Genomic DNA, 27,693 nt, shown 5'->3' with positions numbered 1-27,693 from the left:
ACACAACTTTTTGAGAGATGCAAACTTGGGTATACATAGCCCTAATGGGTCCAAACAACATACTAAAAAATCAGAGATACATGTTTTGCGAATTTATTGTCGATTTTGATCGGCCTATATCCCTAATTATGCAATTTTTTACCTTTTTTCTAACCAACACTTTGAAAAAATTTTTATTTATCAAAAACCCATAATTACGACTTGTAGAGAATACTTTGCAGTTTTCGAAACCCTGCTTGGATTTTCTTGTACGACCATTATTTTTGCTTTGATCGACCACAACTCAGTGACAAAGGCTCTGACACCGCTCAAATCGAAGAGAATTAAATTATCTAAGAGTTTTATGATGAAATTACCAAAAAAAATTGTTTTTGAAGTCCATAGGCCTTTTTAAAGAAAGCAAAAATTGACAAAAAAAATTTCCGTTGATTTTCTTATGATTATTCAAAAACTGCTGACGGTAAAAAATTTTAAACTGCAGATCTGAAAACTAGACACTTGAAGCTTCAATTTCCTTTTTTTTTATTCTCTCTGCGACCATTTCCCTCCAAGTTACAAGCTTTTTGAAAATCACCCAAAATTTTGGGATTTTTTTAAATATCCCTTAATGTCTGTGCCTAGTGCAATATAACTATTAATGGCAACGTGTTGGACTGCTTTGAGAATTGCTCCAAGAATGAGGGTGGTGCCAGTTTCAGTAATTTATTTAATTTTAATACTTGTTTAAACTGTATATTTAATATCAGTGTGGATAAACAAAAATTATTAACACTTGATTAACACTCATAATCTAAGGATTAAAAGTGAAGACTTTTGTTGCTAAGATACCATTTTTTCTCAGTAAGGAAAATGTCAACCTTAGAGATTTCTGACAGTCAAAAACTGTCATAGTTTTGTTACGCTTGGAGAAAAAGTACTATTTTAGAAATATTGTAGCATAGCGTAGCTTAGAAGGGTATTTTTCCCCTCTTGTAAATACAACCAAACGTCAAAGAAGTGACTTTTTCAAGGAAGCGTTGTTCATTTGGCACAAAAAATTGTAACGGTTAACGTGTACGCCGAATGCTGGAACGCCCGTTATTGAAACTCGCCCATCTCGTAGTAGTAGTTCGCTCTGGCGACTATGTGTTTAATTCATTCATCTCCTATTAAAATTCTTCGCAGCTTTGAGTAGACCAGTTCAGTATGAATTTCTGGCTCCCCAGAAAGTGCGTCCCAAGAATTAGCATGGCTTTATTTTCCGCTTACAATATACAAATATCCAGTTAGTTGCTAATAAGCAAAGATGCGGTTCTCGTTAAATATCAGTTTCAGTGGGATAACGGTCTTGTTACTTTGTATTTTAGGTAAGTGCGATCTGCTTTTACTATTTATTAAAAAAATATACAAACGAAGCTTTAATATGTTTCTAAAAATTATTAATTTATTAATAACGAATATTGAAGAACTCGACTCGTGTGCGGGATTAAATAGATTTATCATTAAATAAATACGGAAATCTGTTAATAAATAATACATTTCAAATGAATCAATAACGTTTTAAAATCTTTTATTTGGTTAAAATATATAACATATAAATTTAGTTTACTTTAGTTTACTTTTATAATTTCAACACTCATTTAAAAAAATACCGTTCTTTTTTCAAAAACTGTTTCCTGAAGATAAATTAACTAATTTTTATTTGCTCTAAAGTTTTAGTTGTCGTCACTTTAAATGCCAAACATTTGTTAAGTTTCTCGATATAGTTCCCATCTAGCCCATTACTTTATTTTTTATTTTCGTCTTTTGTTTCTCAAAGACGAATCAGTATTGACATAAATAAAATAAAAATAATCATAGTTTTAATCGGAGTTTATTATAATTATTATAATAAAATTGTTTTCATAAAATCAATATGTAGTACGTACCGGGATAATATGTTAAAAAACGTAAAGTCAATATACAGAAATAGGCCAGGAAAAACAGCGGGAAATGACCATTTCGCTACTTTTTGTTTCGGCAAGTTTAATTTATCACTATAGATGCTACTTATTATGTACTATAACATATTAGTTTCCATAGTTAGGAAGATTGTTTACAGGCTGCTTAATTGTATAATTTTTACGTAAATTCACGTTTTTCGCTTATAACTTTTTTCCGTTCATTTCCACAAGAAAAGAGTAATGTACTTTTTTTCGACTTCAAAAGACCTACAAAACTTGCCCTCGAGCGTCAAAAAATATTGATTAGATCAAAAGTTATAAACAGAAGAAGTTTATTTATGATTTTTGAATTACATAAACATTTATAAACTGCGTTATTATTACCATAACGTTTTGGCATCATTCCTTATCACTGTCTAATAACTCACACGAAATCTGGAATCGGTAAGTTGAATAGTTTACAAGTTATGGCCTTATAAACAAATTAACTAATTATTAGTCTGGACGATCCCGAGCATCTTTCAATAATACATTGAAATCTATCATTATTTTTTAATTTCTGCAACCTGGAAAGTTTTTTTATTTTTTAGTCCTAGTTCCAAAATTAAATATACGACGCACGCCTGTGATATAATTATATATTATTACATATTCCGAAAGCTTATGAAAAGAGCTTTAAGTTAAAAAAAATCGTTAAAATTCGTTGAAAAACAACGGAGTACAAACTATCAAATTTGAAGGCCTGTTAAACAAATTAGGTTGGTAGCGGCAAAAAAAATATACTGTCATAACCGGCAACCCGAGTACTTTTCCAGATAAATATATTTTATTTGTGGAAGTAATATGTTACGTGCATAAGAAATATTGTCAAAGGTCAGTGGGTTGCTTGATTTTTTCGGCGAGTCGTGGCGCGGCGGGCGGAAGGGCGGAGGAAGCGAACGACAGCGAGTCCGAAGAAAATAACGATAATATTCATGCCGTTAAAAAAGCGAAATTCGCTTGAATAATAATATATTTGACAGTCCGTTGTTTTTCAACGAATCTTGACCATTTTTTTTTAACTTAAAGCTCTTTTCATAAGCTTTCCGAATATGTAATAATATATGTACAACTGTATCACGTGCGTGCGTCGTATATTTCATTTTGCAACTAAGGCTAAGAAATAAAGGAACTTTCCAGGTTGCAAATTTGAAATTTAAAAAAATGATAGATTTCGATGTGCTATTATGAAATCTACCATGAACAAAATCAGCGCGATTGTGGAAGATGTTCGGGATCGTCCAGACTAATAATAATTAGTAAATTTATTTATAAGGCCAAAACTTGCAAACTATTCAACTTAGGTACCGATTCCAGATTTCGTGAGAGTTATTAGACAGTGATAAGGAATGAGAGGATGCGATGTCAAAACGTTCTGGTAATAATAACGCAGTTTATAAATGTGAATTTACGTAAAAATTATACAATTAACCAGCCTACAAATAATCTTCCCCCTATTTTTATGACTGTGGAAACTAATATACAGAGTGAGTCAGTTTTTTGTAGATAAACTTTAACAGAAGATAGAACACATGTTTTTAAAAAGAAAAGTTCCTATAAACATATGTCGTAGAAGGCTTCGTTTCCATGATACAGGGTGTCGAATATAATTTTCTTTTTCTCGAATTTTCGTTATAACTTATAAACGAATACTTAGATCTTTTCCAAGTTAGGTAGATAATGCCTACTAATTAAGGGGCATAAAACAAGCGATAAGAATGTTCAAAAGCTTGCACAGTGGCTCAAGCTTAACCCCTTTCTTAAACAGAAATTCTACTCCAATGACTATTTAAAAAAAAACTGTAATTTTCATTATCCACATACAGTGTAACAAAAATAATGTCCCTTCTTCTGTTTCGAAATTCCTGTTTGTTTCCGAGTTATTTTGATTGTTAGTGTTTGTTGTGGTACTAAATTAAGTAATTTATTTATTATCAATTATCGGCTAAATATTTAATTCTTTCAACGAAACCTACCTAAATATGGTTTGTTAAGGATTCTAAAAAGCCGAAATCTCTTATTCTTTATCTCTTTCCAATATCATTCAAAATAAATATTTGTTATATTCAAATATACTCAAATACAAGACTTTTATAAGTTGAAATCTGTTNTGCCAAAACTTTCTGGTAATAATAACGCAGTTTATAAATGTTTAATTCAAAAGTCATAAATAAACTTCTGTTTATAACTTTTGATCTAATCAATATTTTTATACGCTCCAGGGCTAGTTTTGTAGGTCTTTTGAAGACGAAAAAAAAAGTACTTTACTGTTTTCTCGTGGAAATGAACGGAAAAAGTTATAAGCAAAAAACGTGAATTTACGTAAAAATTATACAATTAACCAGCCTGCAAACAATCTTCCGCCCATTTTTATGACTGTGGAAACTAATATACAGAGTGAGTCAGTTTTTTGTAGATATTAACAGAAGATAGAACACATGTTTTTAAAAAAGAAAAGTTCCTATAAACATATGTCGTAGAAGGCTTCGTTTTCATGATACAGGGTGTTGAATATAATTTTTTTTTCTCGAATTTTCATTATAACTTATAAACGAATGCTTAGATTTTTTTCATGTTTGGGAGATAATGCCTATTAATTAAGGGGCATAAAACAAGCGATACGAATGTTCAAAAACTTACACAATGGCGGAGTGGAGGGGGTGCTCAAGCTCAACCACTTTCTTAAATAGAACTTCTACTCCAGTGACTATTTTTTTAAAAAACTATTATTTTCATTATCTACATAAAGTTTAACAAAAATAATGTCCCTTCTTCTGTTTCAAATTTCCTGTGCGTCTCCGAGTTATTTTGATTTTTAGTGTTTGTTGTGGTACTAAATTAAGTAATTTATTTATTATCAACTATTGGCTAAATATTTAATTCTTTCAACGAAACCTACCTAAATATGGTTTGTTAAGGATTCTAAAAAGCCGAAATGTCTTATTCTTTATCTCTTTCCAATATCATTCAAAATAAATATTTGTTATATTCAAATATACTCAAATACAAGACTTTTATAAGTTGAAATCTGTTACATTACATACATACAATACATTATTGTGCAGTTGCCAAAAAGTTTTAAGTAGTTGTTAATTAAATATTGTTATAAATTCAAAAAATTTCTCCATAAACATTAACATCAATGTTCATTCAATGTTTTTTTTTTGTAATTTAGTTATAGTACATTAGTATTTATGCAGCACATAATAAATAAGGAGTGTTAAAATTAGTGTACTAAACAGATTTCAACTTATAAAAGTCTTGTATTTGAGTATGGCTTGCTATAACAAATATTTATTTTGACTGCATTGGAAAGAGATAAAGAATAAGAGATTTCGGCTTTTTAGAATCCTTAACAAACCATATTTAGGTAGGTTTCGTTGAAAGAATTAAATATTTAGCCGATAATTGATAATAAATAAATTAATTTAGTACCACATCAAACACTAAAAATCAAAATAACTTGGAAACGCACAGGAATTTCGAAACAGAAGAAGGGACATTATTTTTGTTAAACTGTATGTAGATAATGAAAATAACAGTTTAAAAAAAATAGTCATTGGCGTAGAAGTTCTGATTAAGAAAGGGGTTGAGCACCCCTTCCACTCCGCCACTGTGCAAGTTTTTGAACATTCTTATCGCTTGTTTTATGCCCCTTAATTAATAGGCATTATCTCCCAAACATGAAAAAAATCTAAGCATTCGTTTATAAGTTATAATGAAAATTCGAGAAAAAAAAATTATATTCAACACCCTGTATCTCGGAAACGAAGCCTTCTACGACATATGTTTATAGGAACTTTTCTTTTTAAAAACATGTGTTCTATCTCCTGTTAAAGTTTGTCCACAAAAAACTGACTCACCCTGTATTATTGTACATAATATTTAGCATCTATAGTGATAAATTCAGCTTGCCGAAATAAAAAGCCGCGTCCAACTCTGTATTTCCTGGCCTAGAACTATTAATCCTCTTATTTTACAGAGTACAATGGAAAGTTTAACTTTTTCTATATCCAAAGGGCACTCTCACATTTCATTAATTATAATGTGGGCCAGAGAGATAATATATCTCAATCGTAAGAGTCGAATTAATAAATATTACACTGACGAGCAATTGAAGTTTTGTAAACGTTTTTAAACGACTTGTTATTTATTTTGATGTGAATACAGTGTCGAATTATATTTTTAATAACGATGAAAAAAATGAGGCGTAAAAGATTTTTCCTCGGAAGGGCAAAATACTGATAAATACAGAAATAGTGCGACACATATTCATTCAAAATTAAATGTGCAAAGTATATGTATTTAGTTATTTAATTTTATTGTTATCCACAACAAAAATTACACAGTGTGTCTTTTAAGTTCGCGTCGTGATTTCAGGGGTATATTCCTCTTATCATTTTGAGCCAAAAAGCAGGGGTCTCAAGTTGGTTTTCGAGATACAGTGTTAAAATTGAAAAGGATATGTATTATATTTTTTCGAGTATGTCTGAAAATATAAAAAAATGCTGTTAGAAGTTGTTGTTGAATTAAATGTTAGACAAAATAATAAAAAAAGCAGTTAAATAAAGCAGAAATTAAGTTAAGATGATGGAAAATAAACAACATGAAATTTTACAGTACTGTCAGTACTGCAATAACTACCTATAAAAATACTTTTTTTCTCTTCATTTTTACTCGGTCTTAATATACAAATTATTAAAAATTCTTCAGTTTATATTTGCTAAATTTAGTTCACAAAGACGAATCTGCAACTTCTTGAATAGGTGTTCTGAGAAAGACGAAAGAGATTGGAAGAACCCAGCAGCATTAGTAACAAAACATAACAGAAAATCAGTTACACCCGGAAGAAACAAATTAAATGGACAATGGCCGTGAAAACCTACACACCGAAACGAATTAACATCTAATGAATATTTTATACAAAATTCCCGTAAAATAATAAATGAAATATTATTCTTGACATAGGGCATCCACCACGGGCGTAACTAATATCATAATTCGTCTTCAACTACTTGACAATATTTAATAAAACAAAACACTTTTACACTTATGCATATTGAATCATTGACACATCAATGCTATAAAAAGTCATTTAAATTTTTTCTCAAAATGCAGTTCTTAATGTTCTTATTACTCAAGTCGAATTAAAGTATGAACGTGAAACAAATATTAGTAGACATTTTATTGCATTTTATGTCGGGGAAGGGTATGTAGAATAATATAAAAAAGTAACTCGAAAAAACTGACGCTAAGTTGGCAAATTGCAAAAAAGTTGCAAAAATCTATACGACATATCGGGAAATTAATTGTTTTATGTTGTAGGCAATTAAATTATCTACAATTTAAGGTGCCTGAAGTCACTTTTCACATATTTGTTAACTGTAAAATAACTCGAATATTGCACATTATTATTGCAAAAGGCGATGGATGCTGATGAAATTTATGGTAAAGACGATCAAACCAAAGATCAACATGTGTGCCAAAGGCTGATTCAATTGACCGTGAAATTGTAGCTCCAGCAATTTGTTAATTAATTTCGTTCGTTTCTTTGCAACTAATTGTTTAATTACCAAACGTTAATTTTGGAAGTTAATTTCGTATAGATATAGGTTCAAATTGATCCATAGAAACGTATCGAAAAATAATAATTTCAAAAAGTTGAAATTAAGTTGCTCTTTACAACTAACAAATAGGACGTGCAAAACAGCGTTATAAACAAATTGTTACAGGGTCAGGCAAAAGCCTCTCGGGAATTCGCTCTTTTTGCATTAAATAGAGCTTATTTTTACGGTAATTTTATAAAAAATAGAAATCACCTACGCCTCTTTATTCCCAATATAACTTTTTTATAAGGTTAATTGTTAACTAACTATTGGACGTATCGGAACGGGATTTTAGAGACAATTAAAGAAATGATTAAACTTTTATTTTCAAAAAATTTTACATTGGTAGTTCTCTGAAAAAAATTTGAATTTTATATCGTCTGCAAGTCATCCAAAAAAATCATAAACTGGTGCGCTGAGTATCCGCTGAACCAGCGGGTGTGACATCACCGCATGGGAAATTGATGCCGCATACTTGCGTGATGCGTGTGTCCTCAGGCAATCGAGTACTCAAGTTTTAGTTTTTAGTTGCCTGTTAAGTTTGGATTGAGTACATACCGAATTTTGTTAGCAATATGGAAGACATACAACAGAAAAAAATTACAAATGTGATGGATTGTCTGGATTTTATATTTTGTTTGCTCTATGTTATGTAGTATTTATATTTTTATATTTAATGTTAGTTTGTCTTTTTCTTTTAAAATTTAGTTAAGGTTTTCTGTTTTACCTTATCCTATAATGGGGACTTTGTCCCGTTGGATATTGTAACTTCTAAATAAATAAATAAATAAATAAATAAATAAATAAATAAATATTGTATTGTTCCCCAGTGTGAGAGTCCTAGTGTGAAGATGCCTAAGAAAATAATAATGTCACCGTAATTCTGTCGTGCGGATCTAAAATAGTCTGTTAGTTTCTACTTTGATTTGTTTTTTTTAATATCTTTTATTTGAAAAATGACTTATTTTGAAAGCAACAAAACTACCCTGCGTAATTTAGATATGTAATAAATACGTTTGTTTCCTTTAAATACACTTGTGTTTTCCATTGTTGATTTTTTTTGCGAATATTATATAAATATCTATAGGTACCTACTAAGTATTTATATAAAATACATAATAAATATTGTATTATTAATATATTTATAAGATATTACAGGTTATTGAAACGTAACCAGAAACTCATCTGGAAGTAGCGCCAAGCCGGCTGACCGTCCCATGCGGTAACGTCATTGCATTACCACGGCTGAGACAAATACCTATGTATTCGCATTTTAAAAATAATATAGTTTGAAAACCGCTCAACGGATTGAGTTGAAATTTTCAGGATCGTCTAATTATGAGCAATACTTTGTGTATACAAAATAAGAACGTTTTTGAAAATTTACTGATAGTTTTTTGGCAGGAATGAATTCATCGCCATCTTCTTCGTCTTGTAAAAAATCTGTCTTTTCTAAAATGCTTTCTGCAAATTCTTCGGTATCATCTGCAGTTTCTCGATTATAGGTTCTCTCTACGTTTTCGCACGATTGACCATGGCAATTTTTGCAAATTTTCGTACCTTACAAGCAGTGTTTTCTGCAGCTACAGCTTTGTATTGTGCAATTGCTCTTAGAACTGCAGGAAACAATTTTTACAGGTGAAAAGTGTTTTCAGTTACCTTAAATTGTAGGTCCTAATTTAATTGCCCACAACATAAAACAATTATTATTCCAATAGTAGGGGAGCCCACGATGCTAAACAGGGATTTACTCGAGCGTCGTGAGGACCTATTGGATTTTGAAGATTAGATGGTAGAAAGAAAAAAAGGTTATATGATGTATACCCTGTCACCGGTGGGGGAAGCGTCTACAGGCTTTCAAAAATGTAAAAGAAAAACAGTCACATGGAAATACTCGGGCATGTCAGATATTGATAGTGTATATGCTCTACGTGTCTCCGATGATGGAGATATGTTAATCTGCCGATTTGGATGGTGGGGGCGGCCGTACGGAAAGGTTAAAAATGGGGGAAAAAAAATTTACTCTAGCGCGTCAGATATTCAGAGGGGATGTTAAGTGAACCCGAACGAAGCTCCCATTCAAAAGACTGACGATTCGGATGTGACGCAAACTCGTGGCAGCTTTTTGAAAATCCAAAAAAAATCGCCATTTTGAAATACTCGAGCGCATCAGATTTTCATATAGATGGTTCAGCTTGATGCCCTGGTCGTGCTGATCCATAATCTGACGATTATTTGGAGGGGTTTTCTTAATCTGACGGTTTGAAAAAAAAAATTTTTTTTTCATTTTTTTTTTTTTTAAATCACTGAATGTGACAAATAAAAAGCACGGAAAATAACATGCAAATAAAAACAAATAACAAATTTTGTTGAAATTTGTAAAAAAAGTTTTTTATTTTATTTTCTGCACACATAAATCTATTTCTTTTAATTATAATACATATAAACACATATAATATATACTTTTGGTAATCTCTTTCTCTGATAAAATTACAAATGATAAAGAAATAAGAGATAAAAAAATATGGCCGAGGTTAATAGATAGATAGATAGATATTTGACCACTGTTTACATACATTCATACAAATGTGGTATGTCAATTTTCAGTTTAAATTTGAATTGTAAAACAGTTGATATTATTATTAAAAAAAGGTACAATGTATAAATCCTAAAACAATTAAAACAATTTTAACAAAAATCACACAGAACATAAAATTATACAACATGTCTACATACATTCGCACAAATTATACTCTGAACTGTAGAACCATTTCTGCTGTCATAACACATAAGTTAAACAACATATAAATCCTATACAGAATTTAATAAAAAACGATATTTTTAGTTTTTTATCGTTTTATTAGCAAAAATAAAAAATACGGGTCCCCTAAATTTGTCTTAAGAATCTATGACCAAGTTTCGTTGCATTAATTTCGGGACACTCTGTACATAATTACAGAAAGAATGATCAAAAATTTGATTTTTAATAACACAATAATATCGATTTCCTGGTAAACGGTTACATTTATCGGCTTGAACAAAGAGTACATATTTTTTTCTGACATTGTTTCTCTTTCAATAATGTTTAAATTTCTGTGATGTCTAGCAAGAGAAAAAAGTTAAGACCCAAACAAATTTTGAGTTCTAGGTAAAGTGCTCTATAGCGGCGCATAATGAAACTTTTCTCTGAGTGGTCCAATAGAGCTTCATCTACTTAGTGGGTGTGCCAAATGAGAGACTAATCGAACATGAATTAAATAAGTTATTTAAATAAAAAAATAAAAATTAACTTCGACAAGCTGTAACTTGCAAACAATCGACAATTCGAAAAAACTGCTATTATTTTAATCCATAGAATCACCTTCCGGAATTTCCTGACGGAGTTTCAAAACAACATGTATTTCCCTGCAGCTGCACGCGCTAAACTAACGATTTTTGTTACTTCGGCTTGTGGAAATCGGCAGATTATATTTTTCCCGTTATCCTTGAATTATTTCCTTCAAAATAAAAAAAATCGACCGTGCTCGAGAATGTCGAGGTGACGTTTTATTTTTTGCAACTTTGTGACCTTCCGACTGCCTTACGTCACGCTCAAATCGTCAGATTATGATATTTTTTTACTTTTTTGATTGACTGCCCTACACGCGCCGCCTTATATAGAGGACTTAGATATGGTGGAGGTCTCAACAGGGTGCAAGGTATCCCCCATGTGTTAATCTGCTGCGCTTGAGTAACTCCCAAAATCCCCTCTTGGGCTCCCCTACTACAATATCTCGTCTAGATTTTCATGGACAGTAAAAAAAGTGAAACATGTAAATTTGCAACTTATTTGCAATTTGCCAACTTATCGTTACTTCTTTTGAGTTACTTTTCCGATAATTTCATTCAACATACCCTTCCCCGTCATAAAGTGCAATAATATAATAATTTTTTCAGACTTTTCAGGTTTTATGATTTATTTCGACTGGAGTATATGTGAATACGGCCCTGCTCTTCAAAATAAGTTACCGCCCAAGTGATTTCATTTAAATCAGTTAAATTGTGGGTAATTACAGAGATCCTCTGTTGATAGTAACGGTCGGTAAATCAATAATAATTTGCCTTCTGTCAAAGGAAACGCACTGATTAAGATAATTAGCTTGTATGGTAAAATAAATGCCCGTTACGTATATTTATAAATATGTAGATTCGTGTCTCTCTCTTGCAGCTATACGCAATTAATATAAATGGCATTTAGATCTGTTGCTCTAAGGTACTGCCATAAAAGAATATGTAGTACAGGGTCCCGCAGAAAGTTTGACACTCTACTCAACCACATACTTTTGGTACCTCGTGTAACAATAAACCTGAAAAGTTTTCCGTATGTCGTTTTTGAGATTTGCAACGTTAAGAAGATAATCATCAATCGAGCTGATGGAAAAAGGCTAGACTTATTTTATGGATATTGAAAAACAACGACGATATGTTTACAGAACAGCAACTTGCTTGTTATAAAACAAAACATTGTTTTAAAAGGTTTGTACGTACCAATTATACCCGCCTAATATAGATAATTTATTACCAGTTCCACTTATAATTTTGTATAGACATCACCAGCCTACGCAAAATTTCCATTAGGGAAACGTCTAACGTTATTAGCGTCTAGTGATTCACTCTCATTGACATTATTGTATCGATTGGTGCCTCATAGACTAAATAAACACAACTATAATTCATTTTCGAGGACTTATAAGTAAATGCGTTTCAAGTGAATTTCATAAATCCCGAGTAAATCAAAACCAGGTTTTTAAGCACACTGTTTATATTTAAATCATAGTTTTTTAAATACTACCGAAATATGTTGTACAGGGTGGTTGATTTTCGATAGTTTTATAGGGTACAGCCAGAACGGTGATAGATACAAAAAATCTGATATCGATGTCCCGTCCTCTTTTTTTGAGTTTACTTCGCTGGTCCCAAAAGATCTTGGCTAACTTGATTAGTTTTACGATATACAGGGTTTTTTTGAAAAATGGCCCATTTACATTAACCTCTCTATCTCCGTTGTCATTCAATTTAGAAGAAAAAAGTGTGCACATTATTTGTTCTATTTTTTATTAGGAAGCCAGTGGCGTACTCAGATTTTTTACAAATCGTACAGTTTTTCCGATATTACATAAACATAGGTTTTTTTAAATAGAACACCCTGTATTTGGCCATCCCGTTGAGTAGCATTTTTTTTTACCTTTTCAGCCATATATAATAATAGATACTTTTTATTTGCCTAAATGAAGAAAAATGCAAAAATGTATAGATATTTTTTCAGTTGCCCATGAGATTTATTTAGTATTGGTCTCTTCGTTTTCTATTATTATTTTTATATTAAGCACCTAACTTAGACTAAAAAATTAAAAGAAAAAATAAATTAGATTATCCATTTATCTTTACTTAGTAGGTTTAATTATAGGTACACTTATAATTATTATCTAAACATAAACTAAACAAAAATAACAACTATAAAATGAGAGAAACAATAAAACGAAAATGACATAACAAAGTCACAGCAAGTGCTCGAATTGTCGGCCATTTTCGTTGATACATAACTGACAACGTTTGGCAATGGAGCGGGTCGCATTGTAAATGTGGATATTTGACACCCGCTGAATATAGTTTTCAAAATGTTCCCTTAGCTCCTCGACATTATTAGCTCTATACTTATAAATCTTGTCTTTAAGATCCTCCCAAAAATAAAATTCTATAGGGGTTAGGTCTGGTGACCTAGGCGGCCACCTGTTTGGTCCGTACGTACCGATCCAATTGTCCCCGAAATTATGATTTAATAATTCTCTAACTATGTGGGAATTATGTGGACGCGCACCATCATGCTCAAAGAACATATTATATCGTTGCGCTAATGGCATATCGTCCAGCAGTTCAATAATATTTTCTTGTAAAATTCTCACATATCTCTGAGCGCTAAGATTTTCATCGTACATTTCGTAAGCTAACACTCTATTGTGGAAAAGAGTTACCCATACATGAAAACCAAACCGCCCTTGTTGAATTCTGGCCACAGTTTGGTGAGGATTCACATCTGACCAATAACGCTCATTATGCCGGTTGAATATACCTTCGGTGCTTATAAAAGTCTCGTCTGTCCAAATAACATTTTGAAAAAAATTGGGGTATACATGAGTTAGTTTGCTGCAAAAACCATTGGCAGAAAATGACGCGTCTCTCTTCATCTCCTGGATGCAAATGGTGGACTTTTCTTATAGTATATGGTCGAAACTTGTGTTTATTTATTAATTCTCAATGCTTTGAATTTACCAATTCCTATCGTTCTTTGAATTTCTCTGCTGGATACATTGGGATTTGCGACAACAAAAGCTAAAGTATTGATTTCATCATTTTCTCTATTCTGTATATTATAAGATTTAGCTCTCGGTTTTTGAAAAGAACCAAACTCACACAAGTTATCATAGAGTCGGCTAAAAATTCTCTCTTCTGGCTGATGACGTTCTGGGTATCTCTCCAAATATAAGTTTAAAGCTGTGTCACAATTTTTTTCACTTTGTGAAGATTTTCGTACACCGTTTTTATACTTTTCAAAATTAAAACTAAGTAATAGACGTTTACAAGTCAATCAGTCAAAAATAAACTAACTGTCAATATTAAACAACAAAAGACGAATAATAAATAACATGGCCAACTGAAAAAATAATATCTATATCTACATTTTTGCATTTTTCTTCATTTAGGCAAATAAAAAGTATCTATTATTATATATGGCTGAAAAGGTAAAAAAAAATGCTACTCAACGGGATGGCCAAATACAGAGTGTTCTATTTAAAAAAACCTATGTTTATGTAATATCGGAGAAACTGTGCGACTTGTAAAAAATCTAAGTACGCCAATGGCTTCCTAATAAAAAATAGAACAAATAATGTGCAAACTTTTTTCTTCTAAATTGAATGACAACGGAGATAGAGAGGTTAATGTAAATGGGCCATTTTAAAAAAAAAAACCTGTATATGTAAAACTAATCAAGTTAGCCAAGACCTTTTGGTACCAGCGAAGTAAACTCAAAAAAAGAGGACGGGACATCGATATCGATTTTTTGTATCTATCACCGTTTTGGCTGTACCCTATAAAACTATCGAAAATCAACCACCCTGTACAGCAACCTGAGAAAAAACAAACTGAAGTCAGCTTGACTTAGTACAAAAATACTTAAAAATATGTTATTTACAACCATATATGTAATGTTGATATTTCAAACTTACAGTAAGTTTGAAAGAAATATATTTCTGATTTTGACATATTTATATCCAGATGGAAAGTGACATTTACCAGGGTGGAAAGTGATTACTATCTACCCAGGCAAATATCACTTTTAACCCAAGTACTCGTCAACATTCATTAAATAACGAAAATGTTTGTTTCAAAAGATATCTTATTGTACAGGGTGTCTCAAACTCGATAGTAAATTTGATTTAAATAAAATTTGGGACACGTAGTGTTAAATGGGACGAGGTAAGCTCCATTTTCAATCGAAACTATTATTATCTTTTGGATTTGACAGAAACGACTAGACGTCATCAATTATATTTTTTACAGAAACATACCCAAATTTTTTCCTGTTAAAAAGCTCTCTTTTTTCTAATAAACTTTTATTAGAGAAATTTTTCTGTATTACTTCCCGTTTAAAAGTTATAAGCAATATCGCCCTATATATTTCAAAATTTTTGGATTTGGACATTTTTTGAATGTCCCAAAACGTGTCCAAAAATTCTGAAATTTTTTTTAGTATTCCTCGAGTGATTCTAAACAACTTTTAGTTCATTTAATTTTTCCCCAGGTTGCGAAATTTCAAATTAAAAAATCGCTTCTCCACGAAAATTTTTAGAACATTATGACCGTTTTTTCGAATATAAAAAATTTTTCTCCCGACTTTCACGCAGTTTTGTAGTATTTATCAAAACGAAGATTTTCAACTGAAAAAAATTTCGAAAAACATCAACTTGCGCCATGTAGGACCACATTTGCACCGAAAATCATTTTTTTTTCATAAAAATCACATTTTGGAGTCAATTTTCAAAAAAATTAAGACCGAAATCAAAAATCCCAAATGAGGGATCGATAGAGACATTCAAGACGAACATTTTGAAAAAAAAATCACTCAAAACAGTTGAACTATGTGGGGTGTAGAGTAATTTGAATGCAACAGTGACGTTTCGTCCCACTGTGCGTCGTCATGCTGAAGCCATAGGTTTCTCCTTAGCTGCAAGGGCACATTCTCCAAAAGTGCAGGAAGTTCTTCTCGTAGAAAATTTAGGTAACTAATGCTGTTCATAAAAATAAGACCCAATTAAATGCCTACCGATGATGCCGCACCATACATTTACTCCAAAATGGCCTTGGTTTTGGAATGGATTTACAATGTGGGGATTTTCAATGGACCATTAGTGTTCGTTGCGCCTGTTTGGGAAACCATTACTGACAAACCGACTTTCGTCCGTCCAAAGAACGTGCCGAAAAATGTTCTGATCAACAGTTTCCACATTTATTACAATTTGAGCTATAAAATTATATCTGTTTTCAATGTGACGCTCAGGCAAATACTCCAAATTGTGAATTTTGTAGTTTTTAAAATTCGTTGAACGGCTGATTTATCCAAATTAAATTCCCGGCTAGCCTGCCGTATAGAATTTCGTGGATTTTGTTCGAAATACTGCAACAGTCTAGCTGTATTAACATTGTTTCTTACCCTTCGGTCAATTATTTGATTTTTCCGAACAGAAAATGCGTCTTCATTTCGTAGCAAAGTCGCCTCCAATCTTGTAAAGGTTCTATGATCAGAAAAAGGCGCTCTGGATACTGGATATCTTTTTCGATATAACTCTACAGCTCTTCTTGATTTTTTTTGTGACCCCGTAAATTAGCAACATATCAACTTTTTCTGAATGAGAAAACATTTTGTAAGCACAAAAGTTATACGTTTGTATTTTGTGACATTTAAGCACTTTAAACAACGAAAATTCAATTATTTTCCAACGACTAAGTACTTGATCCTTCCATCGCTAATGTGATTTTTAGGTGGTATTTCTTTTGAGACTCTAGGACGATATTGCTTATAAGTTTTAAGCGAGAAGCAACACAGAAAAATTTCTCTAATTTCCTTAATTAATAATTTATTAGAAAAAAGAGAGCTTTTTAACAGGAAAAAATTTGGGTATGTTTCTGGAAAATATATAATTGATGACGTCATTAATCGTTTCTATCGACGTATTCTTCCGCTACGGTAGAAGATTTCCATTCCCTTAATCTCTTCGACTGGAGAATGTCACCACCGCTTTTTACCGATAGTGTAGTTCTTCGTTTCACAATGCGGAAGCTTTAAAAACACTGCAATTTTTTTGGGAAATTAACTTATCGAATTGTGGCCAAATGACTGGCGAGTGATTTTACCGAATCTTAATTGTAAACAGAAGTTTTCATTTAGAACGTGTAAACGATGTGCAACATTTGTTTTAATTAACGTTACTCATTCTTCATTACTCACTATAAATAGTCTTGACTGGTGGGTTTTTGATGTTGAAATTTCAATGTGAACTTTATTTTCCACGATATTAACATCAGTCAATTTCATTTTATACAATTCACCACTTCGACATGCACCTGTTACACCAATTATGAGTGCAACCTTTAAAGGTAGCATGTCATCAGGAGCATTCTTCAAAAACGTCGCAATGTTCTCACTTGAGAAAGTGCTTGACTTTTTGGATACACATCCTAGATTTTGTTGTTTCAAAAATGCCAATAACTAAATTTGGAGATATCCACTTTGTCTTTAATATTTAAAGTAGTACGTAACATTGAGTAAATGGACCAAAGAGTTGACGGCTTTTTGATTTTGGCCATTTCACTAAAATATGCCTCTATTTCCAAACTTTCAGCGGCTTCTCTCAATTAAGGAGGAGTACAAATAATTTCTCCTGAATCGCTGATTGTCTTCCAAAACACTTTTTTTGTTTGTATGTTCGACTTTTTTAGTGCCATAATCAAAACCATAGTACCACTATCAAAATGCCAACTTGACGTTTTTTTATCTGAAATTTTGTTATACAGTGATCTTACTTTGTTAATTTCCTACGTAATTATTTTTACCTACGACCACTACTGTAAATACTTAAAAACACACCGTCTGCGATCAATGTAAGATTCCTATTACGTACGGTAAAAAAATCGCACAGTTTTCCTAGCAACGGTCAATACAATACTGTTTGTATTGACCGTTGCTAGGGGGTTGCTAGGAAAACTGTACGATTTTTTTACCAAGCTGTGCGATTTTTTTTACCGTACGACGTAATAGGAATCTTGCATTGATCGCAGACGGTGTGTTTTTAAGTATTTAAAGTAGTGGTCGTAGGTAAAGTATAGTACGTAATACGTGGTGTAATGCAATTACGCACTCATAGAATTGCTTATAACTTATTAACTCATTAACTTTTTCATTCGTGCGTAAAATGCTTTTTACAACACTTATTACGTAATATACTATTTTTACCAAAAATCGTCACTTGCATTTAAAAAGCATGGTTGTAAATAAAATAGTATACATTGTTTCGAGAAATGGTTCATCAAACCATCATTTTCTCTCGACAAGAATGAAACACTTCCCACCTCGGTATGTAATACTCGTATACTATTAAATACAGGTAACTGTGTAAAATGCAATAAATACTTCAATCAAAAAAATAAAACATGTAGGCCAAGAATTATCTGTGTCAAAGTTAGTAATGTAATAAATTATTATGACTTAACCTTTAAAAACATTAAACCACAGTTAATTATGTTTGTTGTAGGTTATATTTTAGACGAACTTTAATGTCCAACCTTATAAATGATATTTAACAATATTTAATTCTCAGAAGTAGAACAGAACCTGCAAAATTTAAAAATCCTTCATAAAATGAGTCGAACTTTATAATTTATAATTAATTTTAGTATGAACACTCTTGTATATGTCGCCAAAATTTAATTTTAATACCATTCACCTCTATTTTCAATTGATTTAATAAAAATAATCTCTCATGTTAATATTTCTAATTATCTAGGCTATTTGATGTGTTTATTCACTGTTTTTATAAATTTTGTTTTGGTTTTTACCTAGAACCGGCCCTGGAGGTTTTCTTTGCCATAGATATGCTTTACACATATACTCCATATCCAGTCGAATTGGAGTTTGAACGTGAAAAAATTATTAGTATACATTTTATGACGAGGAAGGGTATGTAGAATGATGATACCAAAAAAGTAACACGAAAGAAGTGACGCTATGTTGGCAAATTTCAAAAAAAAGTGTCAAATTTATTTGTTTTTTCACTTTTTTTACTACCCACGAAAATTCAGACTACCTATAGGAAAATTAGGTAGTTATTTTATGTTATAGGAAATCAAATTACGTACAATTTAAGGTATCTAAAGCCATATTTCACTGTAAAATAAATAGTCCAGGGAACGAAGAGAAATATAGGGTAAAACCTCCGAATAGTTTCGGATAGATCCGATTTTTAAGAAAATTTGGATTAAGTTTATTTCACCCTATAGATGAAAATTTATATATGTTCGATATGCGTTTCTTACTTTTAGAGGATGAAAACCACTGAATAAATATAAAAAGAGGTGTATATAGACTAAAATCATATCTTAATATATAGAATAAATATTGTTTTATATTGTGGGTTATTTACATTTTATTATTTTTATAAAGTTTATAAAGTAAAAACCACCCTTAATGNTTTCTTAAAAATCACCCTTCATTATACAAATAAAAACAATTTTATACATTTAAAGTTGATAAGTAGAATTATTAAAATATTAAAGGGAAACAGTGAAAGTATTCTATGTATAGGTATAGTAAACAAATGTTTTATTGTTAAAATAAATTTATGTATACATAAAATTGTTGTAGATTAAAATAGTTATGTACCTGCATCATCGCCACTGTCGTTTTCTTCCTCCTCGTCTTCATCTATTATTGGCGGTAAGGCACCGTTGGTTTTTTAACGATAACTTCCAAAAACGATTTTACGGAAAATTTCGACAGCGAAAAGTACTGTAAAATTGAATATTTTTGTAACGCGTTATTTTTGAGATATTTGAAGTTAAAGGGTTTGAAAAACATGACCTTCGCCCTCAACTGCAAACTTCTAGCAGCGACATCTCTGTTAATGTATCCTACACAAATAAAAAAAACCAATATATTAGGTGAAAAAAAATCTAAACATTTGTACTCTTGAATATTTTTCGTATCTTTTTTATTTTTAAAGTTATTTTCAAAAATACGTCATTTTTTGGAATTAAAAAAAATTGTTTCAATCAAAACGTAATACTTTTAAAAATATGTATTATAAACCGCTTAAACTTGTACTTGTCAGCACATAAAAAATGTAAATTGTAGAATTGTTCAATTTTAAATCTCATGAAAAACACAGCCACACAAAAAAGAAAAATAGTCTGTACTTTTCATGCGACATATTATGTTATCCATAGTATTTCTGCCTCCTGGTCACGAATCCGGTGTCAGAATTGAGCTATCACATCACAGGAATTTGCTAATCTCAAAAAAAACAGGTAAAAAATAGCAAAAATTCATGAAAAAGTGCTAGGAAAAATACAAACATTTTTTTTTCTATATTCAAATGTTCATTTATATAGTTATTAAGACCCCGCCCAACGTGAATCGGCGGTCAGCATTAATGGTTCTTTTTCTAACCACAAAAAAACGGGTCAATTAAAGTCAGGGTTTTCTGGGTCGCTGATCACGGATCCTAGGTTAATTTTGCAAAATTCAAGATGGCGAATCCAAAATGGCCGACCAAATTTAAAAAAAATAACAGAATCGCAGTAAATTTGGTATACGGGGGTTTTCGGGGTCGCTGACTACGGATCCGGGCTCAATTTTGCAAAATTCAAGATGGCGGACCCAAAATGGCCGACCAAAATTTCAAATAATAACAGAATTGCAGCAGATTTGGTATACGGAGGTTTTCGAGGTCGCTGATTACGTATTCGAGGTCAGAATTGCAAAACTCATTTTGTAATATTTTACTTTATAACCTGAGAATCCAATCATGTGTTAATTTACTTTTTTCGGCTATATCCGTAAAAGATCTATTCACGGGTTGAATTTTGTAAATCTGATCGCGTATTCGTGATCAGTGACCTCGAAAACCCTCGTATACCAAATTCGGAGCGAATGTGTTATTTTTGAAAATTTGGTCGGCCGCCATCTTGAATTTTGCAAAATTGACCTCGAATTCGTGATCAGCGACCCCGAAAATCCCCTTATACCAAATTTGATGCGAATCTGTTATTTTTTGAAAATTTGGTCGGCCATTTTGGGTCCGCCATCTTGAATTTTGCAAAATTGAGCCCGAATCCGTAGTCAGCGACCCCGAAAACCGCCATATACCAAATTTGGCGCGAATTTGTAATTTTTTTAAAATTCGTGATATCTGACCTTAATTGACCCGTTTTTTGAGGTTAGAAAAAGAAATATCAATTCTGACCGCTAATTCGCGTTCGGCGGGGTCTTAACTATATAAATGAATATTTGAATATAGAAAAAAAATTTCTAGTTTTCCTAGCACTTTTTCGTGTATTTTTGACCTGTTTTTTGAGGTTAGGAAATTCCTGTGATGTGATAACTCAATTCTGACACTGGATTCGTGATCAGGAGGCAAAAATACTACTGATAACATATGTCGCATGAAAAGTACAGACTACTTTTCGTTTTTGTGTGGCTGTGAAATTCATCACAGTCATTCATGTTTTTATATTGATTTTTTTCCGAAAAAGCGATTTAACAGTTTTATTTTGATCATAACAAAGAGGCGTAGGTGATTTCTCTTTTTTTACCGTAAAATAAGCTCTATTTATTGCAAAAAGAGAGAATTACCGAGCGGTTTTTGCCTACGCCCTACTTTACTTACTTTACTTAGTTGTAAAAGGCAACTTAACTTCAACTTTTTGATTTTTTTTTTTTTTTATCTACAATATTAACTACTAAAATTAACGTTTAGTAATTAAATCATTTGTTGCAAAAAAAAAAACGAACGAAATTAATACCTGGAGCAACAATTTCACGGTCAATTGAATCGGCGATGTTGGTCATTGGATTGACCGTCTTTACCATTTTCATCAATATCCATCGCTTTTTACAATAATAATGAGCAATTTTCGAAAACTGATATTTCCGCGTTCGGCCTTTATTTTACTGTTAACAAATTAGTGAAGAATGACTCTAGGTACCCTAAATTGTAGGTAATTTAATTGCCTACAACATGAAATAACTAATATTCCGATATGTCGTCTGGATTTTCGTAGGTAGTAAAAAAAAGTGAAAAAACACGTATTTGCAATTTGCCAACTTAGAGTCACTTCTTTCGTCTTACTTTTTTGATATTCATCATTCTATGTATCTTTCACCCGCCATTAAGTGCAATAAAATGTCTCATAATAATTTTTTCAAGTTTTCAGGTTTTATGATCTAATTAGACTGTAGTAATAAAAGTACAATAGGAATTAAAATTAAATAGGTCAAGCAAGAGTATATTCTCTTTGCGTGCATCCGTTGCTTTATGTGTTCGAAATTGCTGAATAATATTCTATATTTAGTCTACTTCTGTACGACTGAAACAGCTTTTCAATATTTATTACGTAATATTTTTTAAAAGTAACATTACCAGCTTTTGATCTCCATTGGCGATTTTTTTAGTTAGGTAATTTAAATTGAGATATAACACTAAACTTAAATGTAAAAAATGCAGGGGAGCCTGCCCCATCTATAACATTATTACAATATAATAAATGGTATCTAGAATCCAAACTTGAAAGATTTCTGTTCACATATTTTCTCATTAATATGTATCTTTCAGAGATTCCGTTAGTATCAGGTCTTCAAAATGACACATCTTTCAAGAGCGCTACAAACGTGGGTCAGTTCGACTATGACCTGAAGAATGTTACCAATACTACAGTTAGAAATACTAACAACTCGTTAGTATACAAAACGTTAGATGTCAATGACAATGGAGTTTTGAATTCAGTAAATGTCACAGTACATGGAAAGGCGGCAGTCACAAGACGAATAAAGAAACGCAGAAAATCTAGAAGAAAAGCAATTCAGCATAAAGGTAATAATGTTTTATATAATGCACCAAGTAATAACGAAAATAGGCCTCCTTCGTTAACTTCCTATATAACTGTTTCCCACTGCAGTAGGATATTTTAAAATTATTACAATTGTTTTTTTAATTCTTCGCTTTTTTAACATCATGTATATTTTCACATGGATACGAACACAGTCCTTCTCATTGCAGATACGTTAATATGAGTTTATTGGAATATTGGAATTTCTAACAGTAAACAAGAGATGATCAAAAATGTCACAGAATAATATGAAACTTGATAATTTAGCAATTATGTAACGCAGTGTCCTTTCTCCTTACCTCCAGCAAACCCCAACTTTAGTTGTACCACCATTTAACAACAAAACCTTGTCTTTCCAGCATTGGCGCTTACAACAGAATCCTCATCACAGTCGTCTAGCAACCAAACTGAACCAAATACAAATATCAAAAAGAAAAGGAGAAGGAAATTAAGGAGAAGAAAGAACAGAAAGAACCGACGGAAGCAGCAAAAGCTCGAAAACAATAACATACTGGAGGTAACTACTGCCAAAGGAATAATACTCCCCACTAATACAAATTCGAATTCCACCATAAACGAGCTCATTCGAAAGTTAAATGAAAATCCTGAGGACAATTTTGATGAGTTCAGAATAATGCATTCCAACAAAACCAACATGGATAGAATGAATATAGCAAATTTAGTGGCTCCTATACCGGCAACATCAAAGATAACAACGCTACACAACAATAGTGAGATACATATTTTTCTTATTACAAATTGATCATTTCTTTTGAAGGTATTATATTATTTAACATTTGTATATCATTTCTTTCAAATCACAGCCATTTCCATTACTTATTCTTGTTTTTTTAGTTACTCTTCATATAAGTATTGGAAACGATACTAATTATAGAACTCCTTTCAAACGTAGCAATAGGTGTCGTAAAAGGAAAGGTGGATGTACACACATCTGTAACCCTAAAGGCAAAATAAAATGCTCCTGTCTTACTGGGTTTGCTTTAGCCGCAGATCAGAGAACTTGTTTAGGTAATAAGTTGTTAATTATCATTATTTATAATTTACGATTTCAAATATTTCCGCAAATGTTCCTAAATACTTACCGATTTATTAGAATCAGAGATACCTACTGTAGATGTAGGTTTGTTTGACTTGTAAGAAAACATATTCTGTAAAATTCCAGTCCGAGCTTAAAATCATTATTTTTTTGTATCCGTTTCTTCACGTAAATAGCTTTCGGTTTTTCTCATCCTAACAGTAGGTGGCACACTCCTTTGGCTTTTTGACTTTCAAATATCACTAGAAATGAAAATTTTTCTATGCGCATAAAAAAAACGTGGGCTTAACTTTTGGCGACACAATTATGTTAAAAAAATTCGAAAAATGTCATATTTTTCTNTCTTTTACTTGTTTATAAAATAATTTATAATTTATCCCATCGTTTTAACCCTTATAAACCACCCCCAATGACAAAATATAAAAAAATTGCTTTTAAATTATCTAAAATTAATTATAGTGCCCTTCTATAGTGTTTATCACATCACTGGGTTTCTTAAAAATCAGCCTTCATTATACAAATAAAAACAATTTTATACATTTAAAGTTGATAAGTAGAATTATTAAAATATTAAAGGGAAACAGTGAAAGTATTCTATGTATAGGTATAATAAACAAATGTTTTATTGTTAAAATAAATTTATGTATAGATAAAATAGTTGTATATTAAAATAGTTATGTACCTGCATCATCGCCACTGTCGTTTTCTTCCTCCTCGTCTTCATCTATTATTGGCGGTAAGGTACCGTTGGTTTTTTAACGATAACTTCCAAAAACGATTTTACGGAAAATTTCGACAGCTGAAAGTACTGTAAAATTGAATATTTTGTAACGCGTTATTTTTGAGATTTTTAAAGTTAAAGGGTTTGAAAAACATGACCTTCGCCCTCAACTGCAAACTTCTAGCAACGACATCTCTGTTAATGTATCCTACACAAATAAAAAAAAACAAAATATTAGGTGAAATCTAAACTTTTGTACTCTTGAATATTTTTCGTATCTTTTTATTTTTAAAGTTATTTTCAAAAATACGTCATTTTTTGGAATTAAAAAAATTGTTTCAATCAAAACGTAATACTTTTAAAAATATGTATTATAAACCGCTTAAACTTGTACTTGTTAGCACATAAAAAATGTAAATTGTAGAATTGTTCAATTTTAAATCTCATGAAAAACACAGCCACACAAAAAAAGAAAATTAGTCTATACTTTTCATGTTATCTATAGTATTTTTGCCTCCTGGTCACAAATCCGGTGTCAGAATTGAGCTATTACATCACAAGAATTTGCTAATCTCAAAAAACCGGTAAAAATAGCAAAAATTCATGAAAAAGTGCTAGGAAAAATACAAACATTTTTTTTTTCTATATTCAAATATTCATTAATATAGTTAAGACCCCGCCCAACGTGAATCCGCGGTCAGCATTAATGGTTATTTTTCTAACCTCAAAAAAACGGGTCAATTAAAGTCAGATCACGAATTTTCAAACAGATTCGCGCCAAATTTGGTATACGGGGGTTTTCTGGGTCGCTGATCACGGATACGAGGTCAATTTTGCAAAATTCAAGATGGCGAATCCAAAATGGCCGACCAAATTAAAAAAAAAAATAACAGAATCGCAGCAAATTTGGTATACGGGGGTTTTCGGGGTCGCTAACTACGGATCCGGGCTCAATTTTGCAAAATTCAAGATGGCGGACCCAAAATGGCCGACCAAATTTTCAAATAATAACAGAATTGCAGCAGACCCGTTTTTTTGAGGTTACAAAAAGAACCATCAATTCTGACCGCTAATTCACGTTCGGCGGGGTCTTAACTATATAAATGAATATTTGAATATAGAAAAATTTTTTTTTTAGTTTTCTAGCACTTTCGTGAATTTTTGCTATTTTTGATCTGTTTTTTGAGATTAGTAAATTCCTTGATGTGATAGCTCAATTCTGACACTGGATCCGTGATCAGGACGCAAAAATACTACAGATAACATATGTCGCATGAAAAGTACAGACTACTTTTCCTTTTTGTGTGGCTGTGAAATTCATTGGTTTTTATACTGATTTTTTCTCCGAAAAAGCGATTTAACAGTTTTATTTTGATCATAACAAAGAGGCGTAGGTGATTTCTCTTTTTTTACCGTAAAAATAAGTTCTATTTAATACAAAAAGAGAGAATTACCGAGCGGTTTTTGCGTCCTACTTTACTTACTTTACTTAGTTGTAAAAGGCAACTTAACTTCAACTTTTTGATTTTTTTTATCAATTAGAACCTATATCTACAATATTAACTTCTAAAATTAACGTTTAGTAATTAAACCGTTAATTGCAAATAAAAAACGAACGAAATTAATACCTGGAGCAACAATTTCACGGTCAATTGAATCGGCGATGTAGTTGGATTGACCGTCTTTACCATAAATTTCATCAATATCCATGGCTTTTTACAATAATAACGAGCAATTTTCGAAAACTGATATTTCCGCGTTCGGCCTTTATTTTACAGTTAACAAATTAGTGAAGAATGACTCTAGGTACCCTAAATTGTAGGTAATTTAATTGCCTACAACATGAAATAACGAATATTCCGATATGTCGTCTGGATTTTCGTAGGTAGTAAAGAGTGAAAAAACACGTATTTGCAATTTGCCAACTTAGAGTCACTTCTTTCATGTTACTTTTTTGATATTCACGCCATGGGATATTCACGCCATAAAGTGCAATAAAATGTCTCATAATAATTTTTTCAAGTTTTCAGGTTTTATGATCTAATTAGACTGTAGTAATAAAAGTACAATAAGAATTAAAATTAAATAGGTCAAGCAAGAGTATATTCTCTTTGCGTGCATCCGTTGCTTTATGTGTTCGAAATTGCTGAATAATATTCTATATTTAGTCTACTTCTGTACGACTGAAACAGCTTTTCAATATTTATTACAAATATTTTTTAAAAGTAACATTACCAGCTTTTGATCTCCATTGGCGATTTTTTTAGTTGAAAGATTTCTGTTCACATATTTTCTCATTAATATGTATTTTTCAGAGATTCCGTTAGTATCTGGTCTTCAAAATGACACATCTTTCAAGAGCGCTACAAACGTGGGTCAGTTCGACTATGACCTGAAGAATGTTACCAATACTACAGTTAGAAATACTAACAACTTGTTAGTATACAAAACGTTAGATGTCAATGACAATGGAGTTTTGAATTCAGTAAATGTCACAGTACATGGAAAGGCGGCAGTCACAAGACGAATAAAGAAACGCAGAAAATCTAGAAGAAAAGCAATTCAGCATAAAGGTAATAATGTTTTATATAATGCACCAAGTAATAACGAAAATAGGCCTCCTTCGTTAACTTCCTATATAACTGTTTCCCACTGCAGTAGGATATTTTAAAATTATTACAATTGTTTTTTTAATTCTTCGCTTTTTTAACATCATGTATATTTTCACATGGATACGAACACAGTCCTTCTCATTGCAGATACGTTAATATGAGTTTATTGGATTTCTAACAGTAAACAAGAGATGACCAAAAATGTCACAGAATAATATGAAACTTGATAATTTAGCAATTATGTAACGCTGTGTCCTTTCTCCTTACCTCCAGCAAACCCCAACTTTAGTTGTACCACCATTTAACAACAAAACCTTGTCTTTCCAGCATTGGCGCTTACAACAGAATCCTCATCACAGTCGTCTAGCAACCAAACTGAACCAAATACAAATATCAAAAAGAAAAGGAGAAGGAAATTAAGGAGAAGAAAGAACAGAAAGAACCGACGGAAGCAGCAAAAGCTCGAGAACAATAACATACTGGAGGTTACTACTGCCAAAGGAATAATACTCCCCACTAATACAAATTCGAATTCTAC

The 27,693-nt window shown here is 31.6% G+C and overlaps 1 protein-coding gene across 1 annotated transcript; it reads left to right on the top strand.

Moving 5' to 3' along the window:
- Positions 1-1,108: 1,108 nt before the first annotated feature.
- LOC111691711 lies at positions 1,109-27,675 on the top strand. Its single transcript, XM_023454949.1, has 4 exons — positions 1,109-1,346; positions 26,859-27,116; positions 27,483-27,609; positions 27,657-27,675. Exons 1-4 carry the CDS (start codon positions 1,286-1,288, stop codon positions 27,673-27,675), a joined length of 465 nt encoding a protein of 154 aa, XP_023310717.1. The 5' UTR covers positions 1,109-1,285.
- Positions 27,676-27,693: the final 18 nt, after the last annotated feature.

This window comes from Anoplophora glabripennis, unplaced genomic scaffold (assembly GCF_000390285.2).
Source record: "Anoplophora glabripennis isolate ALB-LARVAE unplaced genomic scaffold, Agla_2.0 scaffold480, whole genome shotgun sequence".
NCBI classification, from domain to species: Eukaryota; Metazoa; Arthropoda; class Insecta; order Coleoptera; family Cerambycidae; genus Anoplophora; species Anoplophora glabripennis.
The sequence above is the reverse complement of the archived record's forward strand: the minus strand, read 5'-3'. Positions and strand labels throughout refer to the sequence as shown.